This window comes from Xiphophorus maculatus, chromosome 2 (assembly GCF_002775205.1).
Source record: "Xiphophorus maculatus strain JP 163 A chromosome 2, X_maculatus-5.0-male, whole genome shotgun sequence".
Lineage (NCBI taxonomy): Eukaryota > Metazoa > Chordata > Actinopteri > Cyprinodontiformes > Poeciliidae > Xiphophorus > Xiphophorus maculatus.
Window position 1 is genome coordinate 20,803,844 of NC_036444.1, and position 12,714 is coordinate 20,816,557.

General features: G+C 41.6%; 1 protein-coding gene across 1 annotated transcript in view; it reads right to left on the bottom strand.

Moving 5' to 3' along the window:
- LOC102229393 (calcium/calmodulin-dependent protein kinase type 1D-like) overlaps window positions 1-12,714 on the bottom strand; it is a 34,858-nt gene that overhangs the window by 10,589 nt on the left and 11,555 nt on the right. The window contains exons 2-3 of the mRNA XM_005796293.3: window positions 5,575-5,706; window positions 3,197-3,271 (exon numbers count right to left, since the gene is read on the bottom strand). Of these exons, the coding sequence (XP_005796350.1) occupies window positions 3,197-3,271; window positions 5,575-5,706 (207 nt within the window). The remainder of the gene's footprint in view (window positions 1-3,196; window positions 3,272-5,574; window positions 5,707-12,714) is intronic.

The window sequence follows — 12,714 nt, forward strand, 5'->3', positions numbered from 1 at the left end:
AAGACATTCTGCTCCTTACTGCTATCTAGAGTGGAAATTCTACTCAGAAATCTTTTTTAGACAGTTTTCTTGGTATGCACAGACAGATTGTGATATTTAAACTAGGTTGTCTTTTTACTGATTATAATTATTTTTATTGGTCATAGATGAGCTGAGGTTTGTTTTTGATGCTGCCTCATGTGACAACAGTACCAGGGATGAATTGTCCAGGACGTAACCCACCTCCAGACCATTTTCCCCCTCACTGTCTGACATTAAATGAAACCAAAACTGTCATGGTTAGGTCAGTTAGGATTACCAAAATTATTTCTATTAGCTAAATATCAGAATAATGAAAAAGTTTTGTTTGGTGTTTTGTTTATTGTTGTTTCTTACTTCCAAGAATTTGGGAAAGCCAAGACGATGATGCCAAGCTTGGTAAAGCCTTTGAGTAACTCACAAGGTGGAAACGATTAGAGGCACATCTGTGAATATATTTTAAGGTGACAACTCAAAAATACTTCCAGAAGCAGAGGGCCTTGTAAAGACGCTGACAGAAACGGGCAAAATAATCATTAAATGATCCACGTAGCAACATGAACTGAAAGAGAGGAAGAAGCCGAGCTCCAAATGCAACTTAAAAAATTAGCTTGTAGTTTTCAAATGCACTCAGGAAGATAGACCTTAATTGTTGGGGATTAGTCCTGTGTTCTGGTGAAGCTAAAGCTAAATTGTGTGACCACAATGACCATCATTACATTTGGAGGAAACAGGAGGAGCAGCATCCCGAATGGGAAGTACGGTGGCGGCCGCATCATGTGTGAGTAGCATGGTGCAGGAGAGACTGCTGGAGTTTACAAAACGGACAAAACCGTAAAGAAATAACTTTATGTGGAAACACTGAAGCAATGTCTCAAGATATCAAACTGAAAATTAAAGTTTGGGCACAAATTTGTTCATTAAAGGAACAATGACTCCAATCATGCTGCTAAATTAGTTACCAAAGTAAATCAAACTCAACATTTTACAGAAGCCAACATAGAGCTACATTAGTTCTGACAGGAGGAATGGGCCAAAATTCAAGCCCGCTAGCGGGATGATTGACGCAACGTCAAACAGAGAGAGAAAAAAAACAAAACAGGTACAACTGCAAACTATGTTAAGTGTTTTTTGAAAGGACAAAAATGATTACCCAATTATATTATTCATATAAACGTTCCCAATAGTATCGACACACTAACATTATAATACACAATAACATTATGCGTCTCTGCAGCGTTTGGGCTTGATGAGGCAGCCATTCTGAGCTCCTTCAATCTGCAATTAGACGAGGCAAAGGCATAACAAGTGACTCATTAAGTGTAGCACCAAGTGTGAGTACGTCTCTGCTTTCACAGATGACTGGCAATCAGTGTTTATTTCAGAATGAGGGAAAGGCAACAGCAAGCAGCTTTCAGAGACAAAGGAAGGGCAGCGAGTCATTGGTTAAATACAGATGGTTTAGTCACAAATGCTGTAAAATAAAATGTGGGAGAAGGGGTTTTAAAATCATGAAGATGTGCATTTTACACAGTGAAAGAAACTAATGGTAAGAGTTTCATTCACCTCAGGGTTATGAGTTAAAGTTTACAATATATTTGGTAAAACCTGTGCCGTAAAAGTGACTAATAATGTAATATTACAGTAACCTGAACTAAATAATTTGCGATTTAAAATTTAACACAAAAATGAAACTTGATTAGTTACCATTTTGCAAAGAAATAAAAACATGAATTTAACTTTCAGATCCTTACTTGGGCTGCACAGTTTCAGGACAATATTTAATAGCAATAACAATATCAATATTTCTTTATCATAACACAATGTCTCCACTACTCTTTCTAAGCCCTATCAAAATGAGAGAAAACCCAAAGTTTTGTTAATAAAACCTGAGTGAAGTTTGCACTTTCAAGCTAAAAGTTACAGGTGAATCATAATTTAGTAATATTTAATACTTTTGCCAAATGTCCTAAGAGGTCCCACCAGATCAGATCCTAGAATGCTTAGAGAAATGCCAAAATACCCAAAAGGTTAATCTCAGGCCTCAGTTAGCATGTTAAATGTCAAAGGTCAAGCTATGGCTAACAGCTTAACTAGTATGGTTTATTTAGAAGAGTTGCCAGAAAAAAAGGCAAACGGCAGCACAACTTGCTAAGCGTGAGCTTTCCGAAGTTAGAGCTGAATCCACCTGGATGAACCATGTCTGTTGGATGGATCAGACCAAACTGGAAATATTCCAAACTCAAACTGAGCCCATTTGCACAAACGCCTCACGGCAGATGTCGACCACAGCGGCGCAGGGGGCTGGGGGGAAGATTTGGGCTTATTTTTCAGAGTCAAGTTGTGAGTAATTCCCTGTCATTAAGTCACCATCTGTATGTGAAAATGTTATAGAATAAAATATAAGGTTATCTGTCAGACAGCTAACGCTTTGCCAAAACTGTATCTTCAACAGGACATTGATGTCAACACCAGCAGCCCATCGACAACAGAACAAAAAAAGAAAGAAAACGAGAACTACTATGATGTAATGGCCCAGTCAAAGTTCAGACCTTGACCTCAAGGGCGTGATGGGAACTTAAATGAACTAACCTCAAGGAGCTGAAGCAATGTTTTAAAGAAGTTGAGAGAACTGCTTCACATCTATGTGAGAGACCGACTGAATTATGCTTCAACTAACCAGCGATTCCTGAAGCTTAAACTTACATTAGCTACAGCATCTTACATGTGTAATCTATGAAAAGATGAAATGTGAAGATAAGTTTCAGTTTTATGGAGATTTTCTTGAACTGAGCATCTCCAAGTTTCTGTCAACGACAAGCGCGCATTAAGTTTTCCATCAACATTTGTTGCCTTGGCTGTAAAATAACTGCAGTTTGTTCAGATATTAAGACAGAATGACTCCTGATTCGGTTTCACACTTACTCAGAAAAGACAGTAGCATCAAAATCGTCACCTGAATCCAACTAAGAGACCCTACTTCTTTATTAAGAAGCATAGCTGAAGTAACAACTTACTCTTTTTTTTACACATTGCTGCATTCACTTAAGCAAAGATGCCTCAAGGGCACCGCAGACGCTCACTCAGGCTCAGCATGCAGCACATTATCGAAATGACGGGCCAAATGGGAGGCCGAGAGCTGACCTAAACTAACAGCATGGTGGGCTGATGTACTTACAGCTGCATTATGAGGTACAGGTGATTGGAGCTTTCGTAGATGTCCTCCAGAGCCACAATATTCTCATGTTTTATCCTGGAGGGGGGAGAAGAGAAAATTCGCTTAGCAACAGCTGAAACCGCCTTCAGCCGTCTCTTAAAATGACACCCGGCCGACAGAAAGCAGATCTGTCTTTTCTTTCTGTTACGCTTCTTTGTTAGAAGAAACGTGCGCTTGTCAAATATGGTGCGTTGCAAAAAGGGCTGAACTTATCTGCATTTTGTCACACCACGACCACAATGTGTAACGTGTTTCATTATGTGAAATACCAACATGCAGTTGTGTGTAAAGTGAAGCAGGATGAAAATGATACATTCATTTACATTTTTATTTCAAGTAGGGTAAAATAAAGTAGAAACTTGTAGTGTAATTTAATTCAGTATGTGCCAGAAATAGACCTTATAAAACCACGTTCTGCTTCAATTAGACTCTAAGACCTTCAGGAGTAACGTCTGCCTTCTGCAGCTTCGCACACTTACGGACTGAAATGCCGTATTCTTATGTGCAAAATACCTCTTGCTCAGTCAGAGTCAATGGAGTCGTCAATAGACAGCAACGTTCAAGACTTTTCGATTAGGTCTTTGGTGTGAACTTTGACTGGACCATTCTAGCACTGGACCATTCAATTTAAACCCTTCTATTGCAATTCTTGGTGCATGTTTGGAGCTGTTTTCCTCCTGGAAAACAATGCTAATGCTAATCTCAAAAGTAACAGTTTTTCCATAATTTTTTTTGTTTTTTGGCTAGCTTCTTTGTCTGTGATAAAAAAATAAAACACTCGCTTTCGCTCTGGGTTTACGACCCCAATGCGACCGGCATGGACAGAATAAGAACACTGACGTCACATAACGCACTGCTTAGTGACGTATGTCACATGGTGGACACCACTGTCTGTTTTAAAGTTTATTCAAGATAAAGGAAGCTAATAAAAAGAAAGAACATCTAATAGAAATTGCATGTTGTGGCGCACTGACTGCAACTTCTGTAGAGAAATCTGGTTGGATGTGCAGTCAGAGCCAGAAGTGCATGATGCTACATCTTTTATAATTTCATAATCATGATTTTTCTTTTTTAATCACACTTTGTTTGCGTCCAATTTGGCTTCTTCTGGTGCAAACCTATGATGCGTGTCTCACCTTAATGATGTAAAACGCGGATTAAATGCAACATGATCGTTCAGATTGTGGGCGCCTTGAAAACAATCGATTTTGTACTGCTTTACATATGAAAGAGGCTCAACTCAAATTTGGGAAAAGATCCCAATTGGGCCGTTCAGAATGCAGAAAAATAGTCGGATATCGGTCCCATTTGGGCAAAACAAAAAACAAACAAACAAAATAAACTGATGCACCGCAGCCTATGTGAAATCCAAAGGAAGTCACGCTGGATGTTTTTCAAGGTGTAAAAATAAAGGGAGCTAAACTGAAATATACGGCATCTTTTGAAAGAAATGAATCATTTCCTTCCACTTCACGCTTATGCACGACTTTGTGTTGGTCTACCACATGAAACCATGGCAAAAATTTGTGCAAACCCCCAAGGGGAATGATTGCCTACATGTTAAACTATAAAACCTCAGGATAAACGGAAAATAAAAGCACTGAATGCATGTGGCCGGGCGGGCGAGAAGAAGCTACAGGCAGCGTAAAATAAAGTTGACAAAAGGTCTTCAAAAAGGGTGAGCGTTTAAAAAGAGTGAGGCAGAGTTGGAGGAGGAGGAGGTGAAAGCCTCAAAGGACCAAACAACCTTCACAACTTCTCTCCTTTTCAAGTCTGGAATGAAAATGAGGCTGCAGTTTGAGGACTGTCAGAGATGAGAAGAGAGTATAAAGAGTGGTAGAAAGAAAACAGATCACAAACCAAGAGGAAGACAGAGAGAGAGAGAGAGAGAGAGAGAGAGAGAGAGAGAGAGAGAGAGAGAGAGAGAGAGAGAGGAAAATGCAGCTGTAACCAAGCAACTACAGCCAAGCAATGCAATGCTCACTTTAAAAATGACTGATAACTGAGCTGCTCTGAGTATTGATATATCAGCCCCTGGAGGAGGATGTGTCACCTGGTGTCAGTGCAGCCTTATCAAAGCCACCTGGGCAGGTGTGTGTGTGTACGTGTGTGTGTGCGTGGGCATGTGTGTGTGTGTGTGTGTGTGTGTATCGATAGCTGGGACTAGACAGGGCAGCCACTTAAGCTCGTCAGTGACGGCTAAATAAACAGAGACTAAATAAGCGGCCAGAGAAAAGAGAGTAAGAGAACCACAGCTTGGCCCGAGGATAAAACAAGGTGGGCGACCCTTTCCTAGAGCTCTACCCCAGAAAACAGCTCGGTCACTCGGCGGGACGTACTTCCTAAGCACGGCGATCTCGTTCTCGATGCTCGTCTCCTTCCCCTTGAGCGCCTTCTTGGGGATGCACTTGATGGCCACCATCTTTCCTGTGGCTTTCTCGCGAGCCATCACCACCTCAGAAAACGCACCGCTGCAGGACACAGACAAAAAAAAGAGAGATAGAGAGAGGAGGGGGTGGGGGGCATGTCAGTTCAGCCATATACGAGCTCAGACAATATTGACACATCATCAGTGAGCGGAGAGCGGGCACTCAGTGGCAGACGGGCCAGAGTACACAAACAGCATATTGTGAATATTTACTGAGACTCGGGAAAGTCCATGGCTGTGGTCAACCACCCGCCGCGTGGCCAAACGCACGACAAACACTTTTAACCCCCACCTGTCCTAAAAAAGAAAAAGAAAATCTGCCATTTAGCGGGGCAGATAGCTCGTCTTTTTCTACCGTCTGCCTCCACACACGAGCATGTTTAAAAACAAAGCAAATACAGAATTAGGGGAATATTTGCTCAAGCAATCCATCTGTTGCTATGATACCACAGATATAATAAGTCTTGCAAAGCAGACACAGTGGTTACTTTTTCCCTCCTCGTGTCACACGCTCTTTTCCCTCTGCATATGTTTTGATTGGCTTCATGTCAGCATCCGGGATAGAGCTGAAAAGCTGCAACTCTTTTGGGTCACATTCACCAGGACTGAAGCTGACACGACCTAAAATGCTGCAGTTATCTTCTATTAACTGGAGCCTGTTTTTTTTTTATTATTATTATTTAACAAGACAATATGAGACATTTTTTCCCATAAAAATGTTTTAAGCCAATTCTAATGTTTTCATGCTTTGTTTCAGGACTTTCCTGTTGCACACTAAAATGACTAATGCTCTTGGTTGATGAGTTTCTAGATATAAAAAGTGGAAGAAATTCTAAGTTTTGATGCATTTAATGAGTAGAGGGGGAAATATTTTTCAGCATATGGCCTTCAGGATATCAATCAGAGTATACCAAGGGAAAATATGGTGGTTTTGATCTCTGGCTAACTTATTGATGAAAACATAGATAAAAAAAAATCTTTTGATTTTAAACTCACAAAGTGACTATGATGCAAACACCAGAGTTTTTTTTTTTTTTTTTAGAATCCCTTTAAAACAAAGTGAGACAAACCTTGAACAACCACTTTGGTATAGATTATGTTGTTTACATAGTGCATTTAAACGCATCTAGATTTTCAGACACAGAAAGCCTTTTAGAGGAACAAGCAAGGTGAGCTATTCTGAAACACGTTGATGCTGCAAATTTACTCACCTCAAAATAGAGTGAAAAATATTCCATTATCATGACATAACTTTTGTTTTTGTCCTGATTATAAATCATTTTACTTACAAAACGACATGAAACAGGTCTATAGCAACGATTGGACGATCAAGGTGAGTCTAAGGAAAAAGTTTGAATCAAGTCCTTTGCACATCACTTTGGATCTCTGAGTTGCTTTAAAGGCTCTTCAAATATGAAAGCAAGAGCTGTTTCATCAGCAACTGCATTTACACCACTGACTGCTGACTTTTGCTTTGACTTTTTTCAGTTAAGGACTGTAAGGGGACCAGGTCTGACCGAGAGAAACGTATTGAGCTTAAAGAAAGGGGAAAAAAACAGAACTGGTGGCAAAAATCCCTTAAAAATGTCAAAGACCAGTATAAATAATGAGCATTGCAACAATGACTTTGCATCCATCCATCCATTTTCTAACACCCTTGTCCCTAAAGGAGTCGGGAGGTGCATGGTGCAGATCTCCAGCCAATGTTCCGGGCGAGAGGCGCGGTACACCCTGGACTCTAATTTGGATTACAATAATTATGAAAAAAAAAAAAAAATCCGCTGATTTTAAAACATTCCTTTTGGTATGTGCTTATTTGGTTCCCCTGATGCTATAAATGAAAAAACTTAATGGAGAAATGCATCAAATAATCACAATTCCAGTCTTGTGCAACATAATTATGCGCAACTGATTATTTTTTGTATTTTTCCACATTCAAATAGTGGTGACACAGACCCCTGTTCGCTGCTAAAAGCAACCCCGGAGGGAAAGCGAGCATCACAGCAGGACAACAGAGCAGCAGAAGGTGACCTGAAGTGATGACTCAAGCTTTTTCCTTGACATCATATCTGCATTCACCTGAGGAAAGATAGCAGCAGAAGATATTGACTTTGATGTTCTGCTTCAAACTTCCTTTAACTTGGAAAAGAAAGCACTCTGAGCTAAACACAGACCGATTGTTACTCCCTGTCCAGCTGTCCATGAGTTCAAGGTGCTGATTTGCCCTAAATCTGTTACATTTTCAGCTGGCGCGGTTCGCTGTCACACTGCACCTGTCAAACAAACCAAACCCTTTGGAGAACCCGTTCCTTCCCTCGCCTGTGGAGGCGCTGCACCAAGAACCACAGAAGGAAACGACAAAACCTCTGAAGAAGACACTGAGCAACTTCCCTGCTTCATGAAATGTAAACAATCAGCATTTGTCTTGTTGTTGGTAAAAGACCACAAGCCATTTCTCACGCTAGTGCTAGAGTTGCTGGTTGTTTAGGTTTTATTTACCCAGAATGCCTTGCGCTAGTGTTCACTTCCTGCTTTTTGAGTGGTCTCCCGTCCGCTAGGCGTTCACATATGACCTGCCCCAGAGTTCACTTCAACTTAACCAGAGGTAGGGTTTTAGGTGAACCAGAGTTTGTTTTTTTTTTTTTGGTCCACATCAGAGTTCAGGTTTGCATTCACATCTCCCCAAACGAACCGCATTTTCTAAGCAAATGAACTGGAGTTTGATTAAAAGGGACCAAACAGGACTGGTGTGAATGCACCCATATTTAACAAACCTTTGAGGTCTTGTAGCTAATAGTTAAGTGGGGATCCAGGTATTTATACCATATAATCAGGTGACCTCTAAATATAACCGTTTATCTTATTGAGATTCAACAGAGTGATGGAGGAGGGTAAGAACAAATGCACCAAACCTTTCAGAAAACGTAGAAAATCGCACTTTTAGGTGTTTTGTTTAATAAATCAATTTCTTTAGAGCATCGATGATGTGCCAGGCGTGTAATAACTTCCTCCCTAAAGCCTCTGAGTTCAGTGCCACGGTCAGGTGCTGCGAGTCGCACCACGGCCACACTAATCCCTCAATCCTCCATCACACACGGAGGGAGAGGCGGCCTGAGCACGCAGCACGCAAACAAGCTGCGCACCAACAGAGCACCTGCATGGCTTCAGGTGCGGCGAGGCTTAACGCAATCACCGCAAACACGACAGAGCGAGCTCGGCGGCGCGTGGGCCCCTCTGACGTGTCCTCATTCTGACACACGACGCGCGAGAAAATGTAAACGCCGGGAGGGTGTCGGCGAAGAGCTACTTGTCGGCCTATTAGAGCGCCGTCTTCCCACTGCAGCTCTGGCCGTGGGGACAATGAGCATCGCTCCCATTCAGCAGCAGCGCACACCACGGATCTCCACAGCTGGTGTGGACGTCGGGAGAAGCGCCTTTCCTCGACCATCTGCGTGCCGAGAAGTGCGCAAGCGAGCAGCGGGTTTATTTTATTTTATTTTTTTTCTTTTCAGAGCTCCTCGCTCTCTCTCGTTCTCTCTCTGCAGGAGAAGAGGCACGCTGATGAAAACCACAGGAAACCTGTGATCTCAATGGGAAATTGTGCTGAGCTACATTTTGTACCCCCACCCGGTTCACCACACTGAAAATACATCACTTCCTGTGAATGGCAGCTTGACACAAGGCCGCCACTTCCCTTGAATTGTCAGAGCATGAACCCTGACAAGCTAGGCTGCAAAAGCATTTACTCTACGAAGCCACAATTCACAGAAAAAGAGCATCTCCGGCGTGTGGCAGAGACATGCACATGGTAAAGCTGCTGAATCTCCACCGTAGCCAACAGTTTTCGAACATTTAATCCAGTGAGCTGCTCTGTTGCAAAGTAACGATTATTTTTAGCTAGTCGATTAATTGGATAAAAAAAATTGTCACATTCTGCAGATTTTTTTTTTGGTTTGCTTTTAGCCATTAAAAGATGCATGTAAACAAATAATTTCCTTTTTTTAAGTGGGAATCTAAATATTTTATTGCTCAAAATGTAACAACATGGTTTTCCTATAATGAACGATTGAGCATCAGTAGCTACAGGATGCATCTGCAGCTAAAAAATACTTCTGACATCAACATGTGAAAAGCTCAGCTCTTTCTGCTTGACATCAATATAGTGCAGGGCTGATATGTTGATTATTTTTGGATTACCTGACCAACAAATGGATAGCAGAAGGTGATTAACGGGAGAAAACAGATGATTTTTATATATATATATTAAATGAAAACTGTATATATTTTTTGATGTACTTATGCGTGTGGCTGCGGTGCATCTTAACGAGTTCAGCACCAGACATCAGAAAAATCTCCATCCGATTTCAATCTTATCTCGACCTGTTATGCATTACAAATGAATGCAGGCTTCCTTTGCAGCGCTCTGTGCTCACAGCTCTGGATGAGCAGAGTGTGACAGTCTGCAGTCACACAATGTGCAGACAGCCAGGCCAAAAGCCGGCTGACTAATGCGAAAGTGGGCTCCTTGTGAAACCGGCGGCTGTTGCTGCAGATGCAGAGCGAGCCCAGCCTAGAAAACTTTTCACAGCCCCGCCTGCCTGCTGGGGGCCGACTGCGGAAAAACGCGGGGAGGAGCCGACGGCGGCGCAGGAGCTCGGGGGTTGAATAACTGAGGCTCTGCTCCTGGAGGCTGGAGGCCGGTGCAGGTATTGTGCTGCTGCTGCTGAGTAATCGCACTGAATCATCTTCTGTAAGATGCATCACGGCAGGCGGTTATGCAACATGATGGAAAAGTCGAGAGCTGATGATGATGAAGGTGAAGCTGCCGGCCGGGGAGCCGCCCGGTCAGAGTCACCTTGCAGCAACGACTACAGCCTGACCCAAAATGGAGGATCCTTTCACCACGTCAACTGACAAATTTATTTCTGTGTTAAGTTGCCTGATGTATCAGTGGCAGGATTCACACTACCCTGTTCAAGAATACCTTGCAAAAGTATCCCACTTATACCACTTGAACTTTTTTAAAATATTGCCTGTTTACAGCTACAAATCCCAGTGTTTACAGTAATTTAAGGAGTAGAGCAACACAAACTAGTGTTACTTACTAGTGTTAATACTTCATATTTTTTCATTTTTTAGCCATAAATAAACATAGTAAACGTCTCCAAATCAGTCTGGAGTCTTTTGCAGCCTCTCACAGGTTCTTAGTTGCCACCACCTTGGTGTTGCTATGGTGACGGCAAAGTTAAACTTTGCTCTCATCTTCTTCCATAAGCTGCGCTCTTAACAAAAGTCCACGTTAGGGATATGAACCCTTTCTACAAGAAGCCGTGTTTTCATTTTGTTAATTTAAACCGGACAGTCTCTGAACTTTGCGGTGACATTTTATGAGCCTTGTTTTGACCGGCTTGGTCAAACCGTCTTGAGGTTTCAAAATACTTCATCAGATAAGTGATGACTACGTACTCGCTGAAACTCAAAAGTTTTTTTAGGTTGTGACCACTGATGTAAAAACAACAACCTGTGATCACACCTAGTTGAGAGGATGTGGATCAGACTGTGATAAAACTGCCGCAGTCGCATCTTTATTAGGGTTTTTGACTTTTACTGGTACCTAACAAATTCTTAGTATTTTTGTTTTAAAGATAAGATGTTTTGTTATGGTGACAAGAGACGAGTATAACATTAGTGGCAGTGAACCAGTGATTAAACAGATCAAATGTGATTGTTTCTTGGCTCCGATTGTGTACAACACCATAAGAATATGCTGAAGTTCAGACCAGGTGCCCGGCAGTTTGGAGACACTCTCCAGCTCATTCTTGGGGATCCCAAAGTCTTCCCAAGTCAGAAGGGACATATAATCCCCTCCAGGGTAATCTGGGTCTACCACGGGTTCTCTTCTAGTTGCGACGGGCCCAAACTGAGAGTCACGGAAAGGTGGAGGCCTGGGTTTCTCTCCTAAAATGAAAAATGGATGGATGTTTGGGCAAAAGCCTGTGCAACATAAAAGAGCTATTTTACTTGGATATCAAGTCATCCATCCATCCATCCATTTTCTAACACCCTTGTCCCTTAGTGGGGTCGGGAGGTGCTGGTGCCTCTCCAGCTAACGTTCCGGGTGAGAGGTGGGGTCACCCTGGACAGGTCACCAGTCTGTCGCAGGGATATCAAGTCATTCCCTGCAAAATGTGTTGGAAAAAACAAACAAACAAAAAAACACTTAAATTGTTGCACAGATTTTATCTCACTAAGAAGTTCTTTCAGAAATTTAAGTGTGGTGGTAATGTCATCGTTCCAATGTTTTTCACTTTTACCTCAATTTTACTCTGGTCTTAGAAATGTAACGCTTAGTGACCCAAACTGAGCTCTGATGTGACCATAAATTCAGTAATGCATCAAATTAGTTACAGATAAATTCAAACTCTCCCATACTTCAAATGTTAATTGATCTTACATAATATATATATATATATATATTTAATTTTGGATGCTTTAAAAACAAGCATTTACTGTTTTTACGTAATATCACCCATTTATTCCACTAATCAAACACAAATCCCTTGCAATTTTTCCACATTTCTCACTGCTTCGGTTTCAAAAGCATACAGTGTTTTGTTTTGTTTTGTTTCCCCTCCTCATAAAGCTAATAATAATAACAAAATGGTTTTAGGCTAATGCTACGTTTTCAGGACTTCTCCGATTTCCTGCTGTCGCTTCATACTTTCACCGCTCTTTCACCGAACGTCATTGTAAAACATGATACAGGCTTAGGATTGTTAGAAAGGAAAATTCACTAAAATAACTATATCTGGCTAACTCGATGGCTCTCGGTCATTTTTGGCCAAAGCCGATAAAACCGTCCATAAAACATCCTCATGGCCACATTCAGTGAGTGTCCTCTGAATGAGGTTCAAGCAGCTTGATTTTTTTAGCTCTGCACTGTTGGATTCAAAGGTGCCATCTGTATTGTCCTCCTGATTTTATGCATTTAGCTGTGAGTTCGCCAAATAGCAATAAAACGCACACCGATCCTGGTTACCAATATGAAATC